Below are 18,274 nucleotides of genomic sequence, written 5' to 3' on the forward strand. Positions count from 1 at the left end.
GCGGTTTGTCTCTGGGCCTCTGCCCGGGGCTTGTGGGAGCTCAGAGGCCTGGTGCGCTCCTCACATTGGGCTGCAGAATCAGGTCGCCGAGCTGGAAAGATGCTGCTGCTTGTGGAAGCTGTTAGCATCCACAGCGCGTGTGTAATGTGCTCAATTGGGAGTGTGGTTTGCAGGTGGGTGGGTGGATGATGTAATAACGCCCTCTCTATCCCTCCCTCCTCCCTCACTTCCCTTCTTCCTATCTCTCTCTCTTTCTCCCTCTCCTTTCCTCTCCTCTCTTTCTCCCTCTCCTTTAACCTCTCCCTCTTCTCTCTATCGTTCTCCCCGCCTCTTTCTCGCCCTCTCCCTACTCTCTCTCTCCCCTCCCTCTCTCCCTCTCTCTCTCTCCCTCCCTCCCTCCCTCCCCCTCCCTCTCTCTCTCTCTCTCTCTCAGGGCGCTGTGATAAAGGGAGCGTATAAGTTCCACGCGCTCATCACCACGTTTGAGATGATCCTGACGGACTGCCCGGAGCTGCGGTCCGTGGGCTGGCGCTGTGTGGTCATCGACGAGGCGCACAGGCTCAAGAACAGGAACTGCAAACTGCTGGAGGGGCTCAAGATGATGGACATGGTGAGTGCCTCTCCCCCCCTGCATGAGTTTACTCTCTCACACACACACACACACACTCACACACACACGCATGCACACACACACACACACACGCATGCACACACACACACTCGCGCACACGCAAGCATAAACACATACAGACACGCATGCATACAGATACACACGCACACAGGCGGACAGGTACGTGTGCTACGGTGCTGTCCCAGTGTGGAGTGGACCGCTCTTGTTTTAGGGCTTTAACATGCCCCTGCCCACCTCTCCCCCCCCCCTCAGGAGCACAAAGTCCTCCTCACCGGCACGCCCCTGCAGAACACCGTGGAGGAGCTCTTCAGCCTGCTCAACTTCCTCGAGCCCCAGCGCTTTCCCTCCGAGGCCACCTTCATGCAGGAGTTCGGAGACCTGAAGACCGAGGAGCAGGTAGCGTGCCCGGCTCTCCGCTGCCCTCCCAGGACTCACTCTGAGCTGCGCGTTGTGAAGACTGCATGCTGTTCTGCATACATGGAATTAATCTGGCGTTTGTGTCTCTGTTAGTAGCGTCAGGGCTCATCAGGTGCAGGAGGGAAAGGAAGAGATAGCCGAAGCTACAAGAAGAGAAGGTTAATCTGAGCCAGGTAGCCAAGAGCAAGATGTTATTGAGAGCAAGGGTAGTAAGTAACAAGGGTGCACCTCATTCACGACCAGTGTGCAGTACAGTAACCTTCATCCATCAGCTCCAGAGGAGGCATTTATTCAGCATCTGAAGACCAATTAGATTGCCAGACTGAGAGCAGCCACTTGGGAAATGTAGTTTTTCCAAGGCTCGACAGCCTAAGGCCTGAGTCGAGATGGGGGATGCACTGAAAGAGGAGCAGCAGTAATAAAATGGGAATAAGACGGTCATGACATCACTGGAGCCCCAGGAATCATAGAATTGTGGCGGTAACAACGTGGATTGTGATTGGTTGATTCTTTTCTGGCTGCCTCCTGGTAATTCCCTCTGGGATCCCAGAAGTATAGCCAGAAAGTATCCACCAATCACCATTGTCGTTGTTCCTTTGGTTATTAACAACGTGCTCCATGATTGGTGGAGCCCCTCTCAGTCTTGGCAGTCTGATGCCTGAAATGGAGGCGCCCCCCGGTGGTGCGTCCCGGCGCTGCGGGGGGAGCTCCTGACGCCTCCTTGCCCCCCTGCAGGTGCAGCAGCTGCAGGCCATCCTGAAGCCCATGATGCTGCGCAGGCTGAAGGAGGACGTGGAGAAGAACCTGGCGCCCAAGGAGGAGACCATCATCGAGGTGGAGCTCACCAACGTCCAGAAGAAGTACTACCGCGCCATCCTGGAGAAGAACTTCGCCTTCCTGTCCAAGGGGGGCTCAGGAGGAGGAGGAGGAGGCGGCGGCGGCGGGGGCAACGGCAACGTCCCAAACCTGCTGAACACTATGATGGAACTGAGAAAGTGCTGCAACCACCCCTACCTCATTAATGGTACGTACCACCAGGGAAAGAGTGTTGTAATCACCCCTAATTCTTTAATGGTATAAGGGGGTAGAGTGCATTTACCCACCTGTTCCTTATTAATGGTTTAAACCAGTGTTTTAATCCCCATTGCCTTATTGATGGTACATTCCAACAGGGAAAGAGTGTGCCTAACTACCCCTGCCTTATTAATTCTACATACCGACAGTGGGAGAGTGTGTTTAACCACCCCTGCCTTGTAATTGGTACATACCAACAGGGGAGGAGTGCTCTGGCCACCACTGCTTACCTTACCTAAATGTCCCCTGTTCCCACGCCCCTCCTCTCCCTCCCCCCTCCCGCGGCGCAGGAGCGGAGGAGAAGATCGTGGAGGAGTTCCGGGAGACGCACCCCTGCGAGGGCCCCGAGCTGGCGCTGCAGGCCATGGTGCAGGCGGCGGGGAAGCTGGTGCTCATCGACAAGCTGCTGCCCAAGCTGAAGGCCGGCGGCCACCGCGTGCTCATCTTCTCCCAGATGGTGCGCTGCCTGGACATCCTGGAGGACTACCTCATCCAGAAACGGTACACCCCCGCGGCCAGGGGACGCGGTGGTGCGCTCCCAGCCGGCCCTGGCCCCGGCCCTCTCCCCACGGCCGGCGCGGCCGTTTAGAGCTGATTTATGTGCATATAAATCAGCCCTCTGCTTCACGCCGGGGTCTAACGGTCTTATCTAATGGCTACACGCAGGATTGCTCAGAGGGACAGAGAAATAAAAAAAAAAGCAGTAAAATGTGTCCAAACATTAAATGTTTGTTGTAATTCCTGTTGGTCGAGAACAGTGTCAGATCCTGGAGGGCTGCGTTGGTGTCTGCACTTGGTTTTTGCCGTTTTCATTTTAACTAGCAGCCAGTATCAGCCTTTGAAATGTGTGTAAACTCGTCAGCCAATCAGTGACTTAGAAGATTCACTTTTGCAGGTACACAGTTTAAACCAGCAGACACTGCAGCCCTTAATGACTGGATTCTTAGACCACTGATCTAGCTGCTCTTTGAGCAGAATGGCATTGATCCGTCAACAGAGAACAATTACGACATTAAAGTAACTCCTTTGACCTGTTATATATAACGATAGAAGGAATTTTGTTCAAATTAGCCCTTTATTCCAGTAGAACACTAATAGAACAGCGAGGCTTTTTAAAAGGTGTGGTCGTTTTGACTTTGCAATCGGCCATTTTGCTGAAGAGCTCGCTCTCCGCTCGCCCGCTCAGGTACTCGTACGAGCGCATCGACGGCAGGGTGCGGGGCAACCTGCGGCAGGCCGCCATCGACCGCTTCTCGCGCCCGGACTCGGACCGCTTCGTCTTCCTGCTGTGCACGCGGGCGGGGGGGCTGGGCATCAACCTGACCGCCGCCGACACCTGCGTCATCTTCGACTCGGACTGGAACCCGCAGAACGACCTGCAGGTGAGCGCGCCAGGGGTCGAAGGTCACAGCCCTGCAGGCGGGCAGGAAGTGAGCCTGTGGAGCCTCTTCAGGGCCTTGGCAACTGGTGTTGTGCTAGAAATGAAGCTCATACATGGGAGAGATATTGTCCTCATTGTTTTGTTTAAATTATGGGTTTGTGTGACAGTAAGTGGTGATGTTGAACACCCACAGAAAAAAAAAATATTCTGCAGCTTTAGGAGTACTGTTTGTGTCCAGCTGGTAAATATGCCAGAGGCTCACTAATGAGAGGGGTTGAGACAGGTCAGGATATTCATGTGGGGAAGAATGTGTTTGATAAACAGTTGGGCTACATTTTATAGGGGAATGGAGATGTGTGGGGATGACATACTTTGAATGCATTTGAGACCCCTTGTTGGATGACTGTGTGACTGTTTCTTATTGGACGTTGATGTTTGATGATAGTTGTGCCCGTTGAGATGTTTGAACATGGCGTCTCTGTGTGTCAGGCCCAGGCCCGGTGCCACAGGATCGGACAGAGCAAGGCGGTGAAGATCTACCGGCTGATCACCAGGAACTCGTACGAGAGGGAGATGTTCGACAAGGCCAGCCTGAAGCTGGGCCTGGACAAGGCCGTGCTGCAGTCCATGAGCGGCCGGGAGAACGTGGCTAACGGGGTTAGCATGCGTCCTCACGCCACTGAAAACATGCACATCAGCAACATGCTAACAGGGTTACGTGCTTCCCCACGCCATATAAAACGCTGCTCAGTAGCATGCTAACAGGGTTACATGCTTCCCCACGCCATATAAAACGCTGCTCAGTAGCATGCAAGGCGGTAAGCTCTACCGCCTGATCACCGCACTCGCTAACAGGGAGATGTTTCGCCACAGACAGCTCTAGAGCTGCTACAGGCATGCTTGCAGTCCATAAAGCTGCCGAGAACATGCTAACAGGGTTACATGCTTCCCTACGCCATAGAAAACGCTACTCTGCAGCATGCTAACAGGGTTACATGCTTCTCCTTCGCCACAGAAAACTCTTCTCAGTAGCATGCTAACAGGGTTACATGCTTCCCCACGCCATAGAAAACACTGCTCAGCAGCATGCTAACAGGGTTAGCATACATTCCCACACCATAGGAAACACGCTTCTCAGCAACATGCTAACAGGGTTACATGCCCTCCCACCCCATAGAAAACACTCCTCAGCAACATGCTAACAGGGTTACATGCCCTCCCACCCCATAGAAAACACTCCTCAGCAACATGCTAACAGGGTTACATGCCCTCCCACCCCATAGAAAACACTCCTCAGCAACATGCTAACAGGGTTACATGTTTCCCCACGCCATAGAAAACACTATTCTGCAGCATGCTAACAGGGTTAGCGTTCTTATCCACACTATAGAAAACACACTGCTCAGCAGCATGCTAACAGGGTTGGCATGATTCCCCACACCTTAGAGTACACACAGCCTCACAAGCAGAGGAAGAGAAAAGATTGCATTGATAGTGCTTTTCATCTCATGATGTCATAGTGTTTCACAATGTAGGGGGAAAACTCATCTCAAAATGGCACCGATGTAACACCTGGGTGATGCGTGTCAGCCATTTTTCAGCAGAACGCCCAACACACAGTAGCTTGGGCGCAGAGTGAGGTAATTACTTGGACGGTGGATGAACAGTAATGTCTTAATGCAGTGGCTCTGTCTACCGCTAATGATCCTCAAGGACCGTCCCTGGTGATTTGTGGCCAGTTATAATTTTATGAAAATTGCTTTAGTAATATCTGCCTCACCGGGTTGCTGATGCGCGTCGATGGCTGAGAGTAGCACTGTGATTATTGCACCTTTCGAATGTGTAGTTTTGTTTGGATTCATTATAAACAGTTAGATTGTTTGTCTAGGTCTTCGCACTTGTTTCAGAGGGGAAAAATGCGCATTGTGTGTAGATCTCCGTTTATTACTGAAAGCCCATCAGTCACCCGCCCGCAGTCGTGTGTTGTATTGGGAAACCTGCTATTATAATGAATGAAGCCCCTCTGTAATGGATTTCTGCATTTTTAAGTGATGACAAAGATCCTGTGTGTGTTGATAATGATTAATATGTGATGAGGATGACACGTCTGCTCAATAGCTATGTTCGCTGCGTGTACGTTCGTGTGAAAGGCTTTTTTGGTCTCTAAAAGAGAGAGCTCCTGTTGCAGGTCCAGCAGCTCTCCAAGAAGGAGATCGAGGACCTCCTCCGGAAGGGGGCGTACGGGGCTCTGATGGAGGCCGAGGACGAGGGCTCCAAATTCTGCGAGGAGGACATCGATCAGATCCTGCAGCGGCGCACGCAGACCATCACCATCGAGTGCGACGGCAAAGGGTCCACCTTCGCCAAGGTAACGGGGCCTGAGGGTTCATTTTAACTTCGGGATACGGGTTGGCCCAGTTTGACAAGGGACTGTTTTTCCTTCGAGACTCACCTCCTCCTCTCTTCTGCATCCCCTCTCTCCTCTTCATCCCCTGTTCTCTCCTCTCCATTCTCTCTCCTCCCCTCTCCTCTCTCTATCCTCTCTCCTCTTGTCCATCCCCTCTCCTTCTTCTCCTTTCTCCATTCTCCTCTGTCACCCCTTTCCCTCTCCATCCTCTCTCTCCTCTCCCCTCCTCTCTCCACAGGCCAGCTTCGTCTCCTCTGGAAACAGGACGGACATCTCCCTGGAGGACCCTGATTTCTGGCAGAAGTGGGCGAAGAAGGCTGAGCTGGACATGAGCGTGATAAACAGACGGGTGAGTGGGGCTGCGGGGGGCGGGGGGCGGCGAGCTCAGCTGATCAGCGGGGGCGGGGTGCACCGAGATTGGTGCGTGCGGTCTGGAGGAGGGGCGCGTGGGGGGCGGGGAGGGGGCGGGAGAAGGCCGGGTTTGGCGTGATGAAGCGCACTTGTAGCAGCTAGCTCAGGCCTCACAGTTTGAGGCTGGCGGTTTGTCACGGTTAGCGTTTGAGCCGAGGCCGGCTCTTTGTGCCTGACATTTGCGGTGGAAGGTTCTGGCATTTTCACGGCTTTCTGGGGAAATTGAGACTGTGGAAGTGCAGGGGCGGGGGCTCCCAGCCCCCGGGCGTTCTGTACGCCACACAGAGCGGCACCGCGCTCGTAAATCTGCCCTGTGATCATAATTAATGTATGCCTTTCCCCACAAGCCAAAGACCCGGGGATCGTATTCCCTAATTGAAGAGAGAGAGGGTTTAATCTGGGCTCTGGGAACCCTTTTAAAAGGTTATGGCTCTTTCACGTTAAGGAGGTGGGGGTGATTAAACGCTCTTTCTGCTCTCGCGTGTGAGGATGGGCACTTAGCGCTCCGCACACAGCCGTTTAAAAGACTCCTCTGTTAAAAACGGCCCTGTGGGGTGCAGTGCGCCCCTGCCCAGGCCCGAGGGTGGGGTTGGGGTAGTAATTCTGCACGTTTCCGGTGATCGACACGCCCAGGGTGATGTTCAGGTCCAGGGTGATGTTCAGGCCCAGGGTGATGTTCAGGTTGTAATTCTGCGTGTTTTCGGGGCAGGACACGCTGGTGATCGACACGCCCAGGGTGATGTTCAGGCCCAGGGTGATGTTCAGGTTGTAATTCTGCGTGTTTTCGGGGCAGAACACGCTGGTGATCGACACGCCCAGGGTGCGCAAGCAGACCCGCCACTTCAGCGCCGCCAAGGAGGACGACCTGCTGGAGTTCTCCGACCTGGAGAGCGACTCGGAGGACACGCCCACCCCGCGCACCCGCCGGCCCCAGGACCGCGCCCACGGCTACCCCCGCAGCGCCTGCTTCAGGGTGGAGAAGAACCTGCTGGTGTACGGGTGAGTGGGCGGGGCATGGTCAGTGGTGGGTGGAGAAGGGCGGGGCTTGAATAAGGGCTGTTGATGGATGAAACCCATCTGCCCAACAGAGTTTGTATTCAACTGACTCTTTCCAACTCTTTGTATTACACCTGACATCTTTCTCTCTCTCTCTCTCTCTCTTTCTCCCCGTTTCCCTCTCTCTCTGTCCCCCCATCCCTCTCTCTCTCTCTCTCTCCCCCTCTCCCTCTCTCTCTTCCCCTCCTCTCTCTCTCTCTCTCTCTCTCTCTCTCTCCCCCTCTCCCTCTCCTCTCTCTTCCTCCCTCCCTCTCTCCTCTCTGTCCTCATCTTTCCCTCCCTCTTCCCCCTCGGGCGTGAGACCTTGCAGGGTCTGCTGGTGACATCTTGTCAGCACGTAAGGGCTGACGGAGAGACATCTGAGAGCCTGCTGGGACTGGATGCAGCACCACCAGGGCGGGCAGAACTCAGAGCCATCTGACCTCACCCCACCAGGGGCAGACCTCCCTCTCAACCTCCGTGCTCTCTCTCCCTCAACCCCGCCCTCTTCTCCTAAACCCCGCCCCTGTCTCCTTAAATTCCGCCCCTGTCCAACCCCCTCTGTCATCAGCAACCACAACCTTCTGCACAATCAACGCAAATTTATACCATGTGGCCATTGGTGCACCGCCGTGCTGCATCAATGTCTTCAGTTATAAATGGACTGTAGCTTGTATTTGATGTTCTTTGTGTGGTTGCACTTATATAAATAGTCCATCTGTTTACCTGCCTATGTATTTTCACTGTGATTCATGATAAAGCTCTGTTTCACAGTTCTATGTTCTGTCCCTTAATGTTTGTGCCAGCCTGTATCACGATGCACAAGAAATGTCCTGCAAGGAAAACCTCTAAATCGAATTCAACTTCAATTCAAGCCCTGCCTGATGACATAACCCCACCCCTGTTCCCCTAAGCCCTGCCCACTGCCCTAAACTCCGCCTCTGTGCCCTCAGGCCTGTCGGCTCCCGTTCCTCGTGGGCGTAAGGGGAAGAAGGGGAAGGCTCAGGGGGCCCAGCCCTTCCTGCAGCAGGCCGACTGGCTGGCCCACTGCAACCCCAACACCCTGCTGCAGGAGGACAGCTACAAGAAGCACCTGAAGCACCACTGCAACAAGTAAGCCCCGCCCCCGGCTGCCTCTCAGCCCCTCCCACAGGCAAACAGGTGCAGTTCCATTCAGGCTCATCAGGCCCACTGCAGTGCTGCCCCCTGCCAGTCAGACTCGGAACTGCTTCTGGAGGCACCTAATTTCCCTTTACTCAGTGATAGCTGGCCTGTGTCATTTTATACCGCACCGTTGATATATTGAAACTGCATACATAATTTTCTTAAAATTGAAAACTTCAGGTACAACTGAAAAATAAAATGGGTTCATGCTTAAAAATGCACTCATAACTCTTGTTAAAATCAAATAATTTGACAGTAAGTGATCATCTCAGATTCTACCTGCGCATGACTCTCACTAGCTGAATTTTAATCATGTCAGTCTCCCATTTCCCTCTTCTCAGGAAAAATAATAAAAAGGGTAGTCAGGTGATCTGTGATGTCAGGGTGCAGCTGTAGGGGGCCCGTCTCGCTATGATGCGTCCAGACAGTGTCCTGCGCAGTCACGTGCAGCTTCTGCGCAGGCCTGAGACGGGCTAACGGTGCCCCTCCCTCCATCTGCTCTGTCATCAACAGGCCCGCCTCGGGCTCTGGGAGGAGAGGCGGCCCACCGCTTCCCAAATTCAGCCCCGCTTTGGGCTGAGAGAGAGAGGGCAGAGGGCGCTCCAGCACTGCTGGGCCTCGTTGTTGCTAGGCAGAGCTGGCGGGGGTGGGTGGGTAAGGGGTTTGGGGGGGGGGGGGTCTCCATCTGTCGGGCTGCAGCTAAGCTAATCTGCTCTGGCACAGTGATGGATGAGGGTATGAGCCGGCCCAAACACTGCAGCCAGTGTCCATCCCTAAAGTTTAAAGGCTCTTTCTCTCTGCCTCCCTCTCTGCCCCCCCTTTCTCTCTTTCACTCACTCTCTACCTCTCTCTATCTCACGTTTCTCCCTCTTCCTCTGACTCGTTATGCTTCTTTACCTTCACCCTGAGCCTCAACCTCTCTCTTCTCTCCTATCTTCTCTCTTCTCTCTGTCTCCCGCTTGGCTCCTCTCCCTCCCTCAGAGTGCTGCTGAGGGTTCGGATGCTGTACTACCTGAAGCAGGAAGTCATCGGCAGCCAGGCGGACAGGATCCTGGAGGGAGCGGATTCCAGGTAGGAATTTCATCCATGTTTTTCCTAATTGGGAATGCCCAGTCTGGGGTTCTGTATCTGTTCTAAATGTCCAGCTATGCTGCAGATCTGAGCTGCATTGCTTAGGTGAGCTGGTTTGATTGTGGGACATCAGCAGTGTTCTGTCTCTGAGATGTGTATTGTCCACTCTTCTCACAGTGAAATAGACATCTGGATCCCGCAGCCTTTCCTGGCTGAGATGCCCTGCGATTGGTGGGACAGGGAGGCGGACAAGTCCCTGCTCATCGGTGTCTTCAAACACGGTATGCCCCGCCCCCTCGCCACGCCTCACCACACCTCATTTTTACCGGTGTGAATCCTGCCATTAAGGCTCTGTATGAGTGGCCAAAGGCTTTTGTTTCCAGGCTGATTTTCTCAGCGAAGACGGATGTTACTGCTGTTTGTGCCCGAGGCAGAGGCTGATGTTGACAGCTGTGCGGGGTTGGCCGTTGGTCAGAACAACAGTGGTGCGCCATTTTGCCTGAGCTGGCTGTCTGGCTGCAGAGGCTGCCAGGAAATTCACTGTGTGTCACTGGTCCCCCCAACCTACCCCCCCCCACCCCCTCCAAATTTTTTTTTGAAGCAGCAGCTGTGCCATTGAGCACCACCACACCGCTCACACCAGCCCCCTCCATGTCCCCCCCAAATGCAATTGCCTGTAATCCAGCCACCATTTTACACCCTGCAGTATACACACTGCCGGAGAGATGTAGCACCTGCAGCCATGTCTCCCATGGAGCTGAAGTTTAGCTTTAGACGAGGCCCGGCTACAGCCCGCTGCTGCAAACTGCTGTCTGCAGCCAGCCGATGACACATTTGCAGCCCAGACTTGGCTCAGGGCCTGGATCTCCAGCCACTTGGGTGTCCTGCGGGCAGCTTTTTAATTGTTTCCAGCGACGTGATGTTATTTATTTCTTAAAAAAAAAAAAGATTTAAAAAAAGGTTATGGCCAGTGGTGGCGTGTGTAAGATGCTGATTGGCTCTCCCTTGCCAGGCTATGAGAAGTACAACTCCATGCGCGCGGACCCCGCCCTGCACTTCCTGGAGAAGGCGGGCTCGCCGGACCCCAAAGCCGTCGCCGCTGAGCAAGGGGGCGCGGACCTGGCGACGGACGGCGTCGAGGGGTAAGAGCGCCCAATTGCAGCGACTCATTTTTTAATCACGTGACCCTGCCCCACCTCCCGACTCCTATCGTTCTCCTTCCTGATGTGTAACGCCTGTCTGTCTCAGGGGAGATCTGGACAGAGAAGATGAAGATCCTGAGTACAAACCGGCCAGGATGGCTTTTAAGGAGGAAATGGAGGTGAGTTTGACACTCAGGTGGGGAAGCGCAATGCAGTCTGAGGTTCAGATAATCCAGAGGGTGCTGGAGTCGTAATTTAATCACTTTTTTAATTTTCCCCCTTCTTTTTTTGCAGGAATGTACTAACTCCTCCTTGGGTGATGAAGACACTACAGGGGCTGAATCTCTGGGTATGTTTTCTTACTCCAGATATACATGCACTTTATCCTAGATGTATTTATGGAGCAGTGTGTCATCAGTGTTTAGTGGGTTTGAGCCAGCTTTAATGGCTGCTGATTGATGGATTTGTGACCGTACACAGAGATCTTTCAGTGTGTGCTGAAAAACTGAACGATAAAAAATGGAGAATGGAGTATCATGCAGAACACCGAAGTGCAGATACGTGTTGACTGAAGTTGGGGTTCCTGTGATGCATTGTGGGAGGCCTGTGCTCACGCCCGTGTCTGTGGTGCGGGGCCGCAGGGGGGAGGTCCGGCGAGCAGGGCGCTCAGGGGAAGCTGCGCTGGCCCAGCACCTCGGCGCTGACGGGCCGGCTGCGCAGGCTGATCGCAGCGTACCAGCGCAGCCACAAGAGGGAGCAGCAGCGCCAGGAGGCCCTGCTCATGCTCCAGGCGCACAGACGCCACCCCCAGGAGGCCGCCTGGGCCGTGGCCCCCCAGAGAGAGGCCGCCGCCCCCGACAGGCGCCAGAGGTGAGGGGTCACACGGCGCTCACGTGCACGGTGCTCATGCACACGGCGCTCACGTGCACAGCGCTCACGCACACAGCGCTCACGTGCACAGTGCTCGCCTACACGGCTCTCTGTGGCACTGAGGCACTCTTTTCCTCGCTAATTCAGTTCAGTTTTGTTGGTGTGATGTGTAATTTGTGTTGCTCTTGCATTTTAAAAGACAAAATTACATTCAAAATGCAAATATTTACTTATATATACTTAAAGCAGGGGGTTCAAACTGGATTGTCACAGTATCTGTAGGTTTTGTGATTTCTCTTTAATCTGCACCCAGTTTAGGCCTTTAATAAAAACTTATGTGGACCCATTAGCCAATCAGTGCCAGAGTAAGCATGCGAGTGTAGAAGCCACAGTCTATGGTAGAAGCGCTCTGGAGACCAGCAGACCCTTTAGCCTCCAGGGCTGGAGTTTACACTTCCTGCTCTGAGCCTCAGACCCCCCCTGACTGTGCGTGTCCCCCCCTGCAGGTGGACGCGGAGGGAGGAGGCGGATTTCTACCGCGTGGTGTCCACCTTCGGCGTGCTGCGCGACGGCCAGCGCTTCGACTGGAGGCACTTCCGCACCTTCGCCCGGCTCGACCGCCGCACCGACCTGCAGCTGGAGGGCTACTTCCTGTCCTTCGTGGCCATGTGCCGACGCGTGTGTCACCTGCCCCTCCGGCCCGAGGACGGTGAGGAGTCGCGTCTGCGTCGTACGGGGACTGCACTTTAGACCGTGTCGTTTACGAAGGCTAATCTGGGCCTGAGTGTCTGGAACAGGGCTGCCAAACCCTGGAGATCTTCCGTCCTGTAGCTTTTCACTCCAGCACTACCAAAGTGCACCTAATCCAACAGCCAGAGGTCTCATTGAGCTGTGAGGTGTGCCAAAATAGAGTTGAAATGAAAACCTACAGGGCGGCAGATTTTCAGGAACAGGATAGGCCTGGTCTAGAATAATATATAATGTATCATATCTGTATGAATGTTTGTAAGGATGCTGAATGTGTGTAACACACGCTGATTGTAACGACCCCAGCAGCTGGTGCATGATCCCTCCTCTTCCTCCACCCTTGCCTTGCAGAGACGCTGGACCCCACGGTGTGGGTGGAGCCCATCACGGCGGAGCGGGCCTCGCGCACCATGTACCGCATCGAGCTGCTGCGGCGCATCCGGGAGCAGGTGCTGCCGCACGCCGGCCTGGCCGAGGGCCTCCGGCTGTGCCAGCCCAGCGCCGACCTGCCCGAGTGGTGGGAGTGCGGCCGCCACGACCGCGAGCTGCTGCTGGGCGCCTCCAAGCACGGCCTCAGCCGCACCGACTACCACATCTTCAACGACCCCGAGCTGGGCTTCCTGGAGGCGCACAGGAAGTTCACCCAGCCGCCCGCCCCGGCCGCCGCCGCCCCCGCCCCCGCCTCGGCGCTCAAAGAGGAGCAGGCCGCACCCAAACCGCACCCACCGAAGGTGGAGGACGGCTGCGGCCAAGCTGAGGAGAAGCCGGAGACTGCCTCTCTCAAAGAGGAGGAGCAGAGAGAGGAGGCGGAGACCAGCTTGAAGGAGAGGCCTGGCAGCGGAGAGAGCAAATCTGAGGGAGAGGAGGCGGAGCCTAAAGCTGAGGAAGAAAAGAAGGTGCCTAAAGCTGAGGAGCAAGAGGAGGAGCCTAAACCTGAGAAACAGGAGACTGGACTGAAAGCTGAAAGAGAGGAGGTGGAGCCTAAAGCTGAAGGAGAGAAGGCGGAGCCTAAAGCTGAAGGAGAGGAGGCGGAGCCTAAAGCTGAAGGAGAAGAGGCGGAGCCTAAAGCTGAGGGAGAAGAGGCGGAACCTAAAGTTGAATCCAAGCCGCTGTCTGAGAAAGGATCTGAAGATGACGACGAAGACAAAATGGAGGAAGACTATAAATCTGAGTCCTCTCAGGCTGAAGGTACTTTAGGATTGGTTTACTTACAAACTGTTTAACCCAGTATGGAAAGTTCTGTGTTTTTAACATGAGAAACTTTGTGGTGGTCAGCGAGCGCGGCCTCTCAGGACAAGGCCTTTGACGAGGAGAGCAACGCGTCCCTGAGCACGGCGCTGGACGAGACCCGCGACGGATTCCCCTCTGAAGACGCTCCCGTGGTCTACGACCGGGCCTTCTCCTTCTGCCACTGGCCCAAGGTTAGTACGGCACCGCTAGTGCTTCCTCCTCAAGGTTAGTACGGCACCGCTAGTGCTTCCACCTCAAGGTTAGTACGGCACCGCTAGTGCTTCCTCCTCAAGGTTAGTACGGCACCGCTAGTGCTTCCTCCTCAAGGTTAGTACGGCACCGCTAGTGCTTCCTCCTCAAGGTTAGTACGGCACCACTAGTGCTTCCTGCTCAAGGTTAGTACGGCACCGCTAGTGCTTCCTCCTCAAGGTTAGTACGCCACCGCTAGTGCTTCCTCCTCAAGGTTAGTACGGCACCGCGAGTGCTTCCTCCTCAAGGTTAGTACGGCACCGCTAGTGCTTCCACCTCAAGGTTAGTACGGCACCGATAGTGCTTCCTCCTCAAGGGTAGTACGGCACCGCGAGTGCTTCCTCCTCAAGGTTAGTACGGCACCGCTAGTGCTTCCACCTCAAGGTTAGTACGGCACCACTAGTGCTTCCTCCTCAAGGTTAGTACGGCACCGCTAGTGCTTCCTCCTCAAGGTTAGTACGGCACCGCTAGCGCTTCCACCTCAAGGTTAGTACGGCACCGCTAGCGCTTCCTCCTCAAGGTTAGTACGGCACCGCTAGTGCTTCCTCCTCAAGGTTAGTACGGCACCGCTAGTGCTTCCTCCTCAAGGTTAGTACGGCACCGCTAGTGCTTCCTCCTCAAGGTTAGTACGGCACCGCTAGCGCTTCCACCTCAAGGTTAGTACGGCACCGCTAGCGCTTCCTCCTCAAGGTTAGTACGGCACCGCTAGCGCTTCCTCCTCAAGGTTAGTACGGCACCGCTAGTGCTTCCTCCTCAAGGTTAGTACGGCACCGCTAGTGCTTCCTCCTCAAGGTTAGTACGGCACCGCTAGCGCTTCCACCTCAAGGTTAGTACGGCACCGCTAGTGCTTCCACTTCTCGCACCCGTCAACTGCTTCTCCACTGCTAGATTAGTACTGTACTGTACCTCTCAAACTCGCCCACGGTTAGTACAGTATCAACTAAAGACCTGCTCTTGGCCAGCTCAAATGCTTTTCCATTCTGTCCTAGGTTAGTACAGCACCCTACTACCACTGATCCCCCTTGCCCGAGGCTAGCAGTGCGTTGCTGAAATGCTGCTTGCCTAAGAGTGGTGAATCATGACTGCAAGACAAGAACAGGCCCTTTATCTCTTCCCTTGAAATTCACCCGTGAACTAGAGAGCATCCAACTGTGTATCAAGCCTGGGCTGGAACATGCCTGGGGTCTCTGCCTCCAATTAGTAACCTGGAATGTTTGCATAAAAAATAAATAATAAAAACTTCATAGTATTCATGTGGAATTTACCTTCTGCTAATTTCCACATATGACCCCTTGTTCTACTGACAGAACTGAAGCTGAAGAATTCGGTTCCAGTCCACTCTGTGAATCCCTTGTGCGTTTGAAAGCCTCAGTATGAAGACTGCAGGGCCTGCAGTGCCACCCACAGCCTGGGTTTATCTGTCTTTGATTCCTCCGTTGTATTGAAAGCATGCTCTTTTTCCCGGCGAGCTCGGTCGGCTGGCCTGTGAAACGCAGGGGGTTTTGGGAGCGTGCCCAGCGCGCATTACTGCGTTAAAACAGCAGCAGGGAGCCGAACCCAGACGAGGCTTTGGGCTGTGACTGCGCGGGGCTGGCCCGGTCGCTAACGCCGCTCTAACCGCCTGGGAACGCTTTCTCCTGCGCCGGGCTCCCGAAAAGGGCCGGCAGCGCGGAGCCTAATGGGACACGGCAGGCCAGGAATGGGGGGGCGGCCATTACGGCTCTCGGCGGGGGGACCCGGCTCACGGGCCGACGGTAACGGCAGACAGGGTCAGGACTCGTCGGATAGCGGCGGCTGGTTAGCGTGGAGCGGGGCTCGGAGCCGCCACGGCCGGCCATGATCTCGTCTGGTGAAACGCGTCTGTCCCGCTCCCGCAGAACGATGAAATATTCACAATGCTCTCTGTTCCCAACGCTGATCCGTATTACCCAGTGTGCCCTCACTAAACATGCGTTAAAAGAAGGAAATCTGAAGCTGTGTAAAAATAGGGAATGGAAAACTGGTTGAAATGAGTGTGTAATTGAGTGGTTTGTCAAAGCTGTGTTTTTAAAATGGACCTCCTGTAGGACCGCGTGGTGATCGACCGGCTGGACGTCGTCTGCGAGACGGTGCTGAAAGGGAAGTGGCCCGCCAACAGGCGCCAGCTCTTCGACTTCCCCCCGGCGCAGTTGCCTGGATACGCAGCCAGCGCCGCGGGGAGCCCCGTGCCGCGGGGATTCGGCGAGCTCGCCGCAGCGGGACAGGCCAGCCACAGCGGCAGCGAGGAGAGCTCCCTGCCCCCACAGGTAAGAGAACATGGCCTCCCCGGCCTTCTCCTGCCCTCCCCTACCCTGCCATGCCCTACTGTACTCTACTTTCCCCTGCCTTCTCCTGCCCTCCCCTACCCTGCCCTGCTTTACCCTAACCCTACTCTATTCTACCCTACCCTGCCCTCCCCTTCCCTGCTCTACCCTACTCTACCCTCCCCTGCTCTACTCTACCCTGCACTGCCTTCCACTTCCCTCCCCTGTCCTGTCCTGCTCTACCCTACGCACCCCAGCCCTGCCCTGCCCTTATATGACTGACTTCCTTTGTGAGTCACGCTGATGTGGTGCAGCTGACTCACAGACTCTGTGCTGTGGTTCCTGTGTGTGGCTGGTTTGTGACGTGTGTGTTCTGGGGCAGGACGAGGCCGCAGGCGCGGGGTTCCTCCCATCCCAGCGCCGCGGGTGGAGGAAGGTGGAGGCGGAGGCGGAGCGTGTGGCCAAGCGCAGGCACCTCATGGACATGGTGGCCCAGCTGAGGGAGTCTCACGGCCACGCCCACGCCGGGGCCCAGTCCACCGCGCACCCGTCCCCCGCGTTCTCCCTGCCCGCGTCCTCCGCCCCCCGCGACGGGCGGAGGAGGCGGGCCGAGTCGCCCTGCGCCACCCCCCCGAACGGGGCCTTCCTGGAGGACGACCTGCCGATGAAGAGGAGGAGGGGCCGGAGGAAGAACGTGGAGGGGCTGGACATGCTGTTCGCCAGGCACAGGAAGGCCGCGCCCAGCGCCGTACGTCTCTTTATGCTTTTACCTCGTCGACGTGGTTTGTGCTTGTGTGCCGATGGCGTGCAATGTGACGCTGATAGCGGTGTTTCCGGCTCCTGCAAAATGTGCTGTAGAAGTAGCATTGCCTATAATGTATGTGGTGGGAACTTCCCACTTTGTGTCAGGTGGCTTTTTCTGTGGTATTCCTGAAAATGCCTGGCGAGTTCTCATTGGTGTTAAGTTTGCCGCTGGAGTGATGTTAGCATCTTTTTAGCATACTGTATGTATGAAAACACAAGGCGTTTAAAGGCAGAACACGAACGGAAACAAGATTAATGTCAGCTTTTCTTGTGATTCAGGTACACTGTTTGAGTTTTTTTTGTGTTCTTGTCTGTGCTCCAGGAGGATTCGGAAATGACCAAAGCTTTCCTGGACGGGGTGCAGATGCCCCCACAGACGCGGCGAAACATTCCTTCCCTGGCGGGACAGGACCCCAAGAATCCGGTTACCCTGGACAACTTGGTGGACAGAAACGGGATGCTTGGAGGAGGCGCCCTCAGCAACAAGAACCTGGCAGAATGGCTGGGACGACACCCCTCCTACGCCCCCGACACGCCGAGCTATTCACCAGTAAGAACCCCCCCCCCACCCCCACCCTCCTCGGTCGAGAAACTGTCTGATTCATTTCTTCCCTGCCAGGCTCTACACTAACTTTTTTTTTCCAAGGAGCACATATGATCCCAAGCTGAAACATTTAGGAGCACACTAATGCATCCCAGTCAGTAGATGTGCTCCTGGATTATTTTCTCCAGTTAGCCTACATCCGTTTTCAGGAGTAAATGCTCCTGAAATGGGGGGCACTGTAGAGCCCAGCGTGGGTGTTGTTTAATGATTTCCATACCTGATTGCTCGCTTTGTTGTGGTTGTTGTTGTTGCTGTTGCTTCTGTTGTTGTTGTTGTTGCTGTTGTTGTCGTTACTGTTGCTGCTGCTGTTGCTGTTCCTGCTGCTGTTGTTGCTGTTCCTGTTGCTGCTGTTGTTGCTGTTATTGTTGTTTTTTCTCTTGCTGTTGCTGTTGATGTTGCTGTTGCTCATGCCTGCTCCCTTGCCCTCAGAAGAGGGAGGAGCTTCCCCTCTCGCCGTTCCACACCCCGAAGCAGAAGAGGCACCGCTGCCGCAACCCCAGCAAGATCGACGTCAACACCCTGACCGGGGAGGAGAGGGTGCCCGTCGTCAACCGCAGGAGTGGCAGGAAGGTGAGCGCTCGCCCCAATACCGCCCCCCGCAGGAGAGCCTGGGAACTGCCTCAGAACAGGTCTCAAAGGGTCCCCACAAAAACATTTATTTTGAATTTTTAGGATTTTTATTTTTTCTTCTTTTTTTTTGTAAGTGGAATATTTGGTAATTAATTTAGCAGAAACAAGCATTTTGCAGTGTGTAG

At 54.9% G+C, this 18,274-nt stretch overlaps 1 protein-coding gene across 1 annotated transcript in view; it reads left to right on the plus strand.

The window, feature by feature from the left end:
- Positions 1-18,274, plus strand: part of LOC135260797 (chromodomain-helicase-DNA-binding protein 7-like) — a 56,397-nt gene that overhangs the window by 35,425 nt on the left and 2,698 nt on the right. Inside the window, 24 exon segments of the mRNA XM_064346345.1 lie at positions 434-610; positions 884-1,027; positions 1,784-2,072; positions 2,413-2,623; positions 3,309-3,504; positions 3,993-4,160; positions 5,692-5,871; positions 6,149-6,259; positions 7,115-7,410; positions 8,131-8,151; positions 8,197-8,469; positions 9,502-9,591; positions 9,769-9,872; positions 10,604-10,733; positions 10,840-10,912; positions 11,028-11,082; positions 11,375-11,603; positions 12,110-12,312; positions 12,702-13,538; positions 13,626-13,771; positions 15,896-16,114; positions 16,494-16,859; positions 17,238-17,465; positions 17,949-18,089. Coding sequence (XP_064202415.1) covers positions 434-610; positions 884-1,027; positions 1,784-2,072; positions 2,413-2,623; positions 3,309-3,504; positions 3,993-4,160; positions 5,692-5,871; positions 6,149-6,259; positions 7,115-7,410; positions 8,131-8,151; positions 8,197-8,469; positions 9,502-9,591; positions 9,769-9,872; positions 10,604-10,733; positions 10,840-10,912; positions 11,028-11,082; positions 11,375-11,603; positions 12,110-12,312; positions 12,702-13,538; positions 13,626-13,771; positions 15,896-16,114; positions 16,494-16,859; positions 17,238-17,465; positions 17,949-18,089 — 4,887 coding nt within the window.

The sequence above is a fragment of the Anguilla rostrata genome, chromosome 8 (genome assembly GCF_018555375.3).
Source record: "Anguilla rostrata isolate EN2019 chromosome 8, ASM1855537v3, whole genome shotgun sequence".
Classification (NCBI taxonomy): domain Eukaryota; kingdom Metazoa; phylum Chordata; class Actinopteri; order Anguilliformes; family Anguillidae; genus Anguilla; species Anguilla rostrata.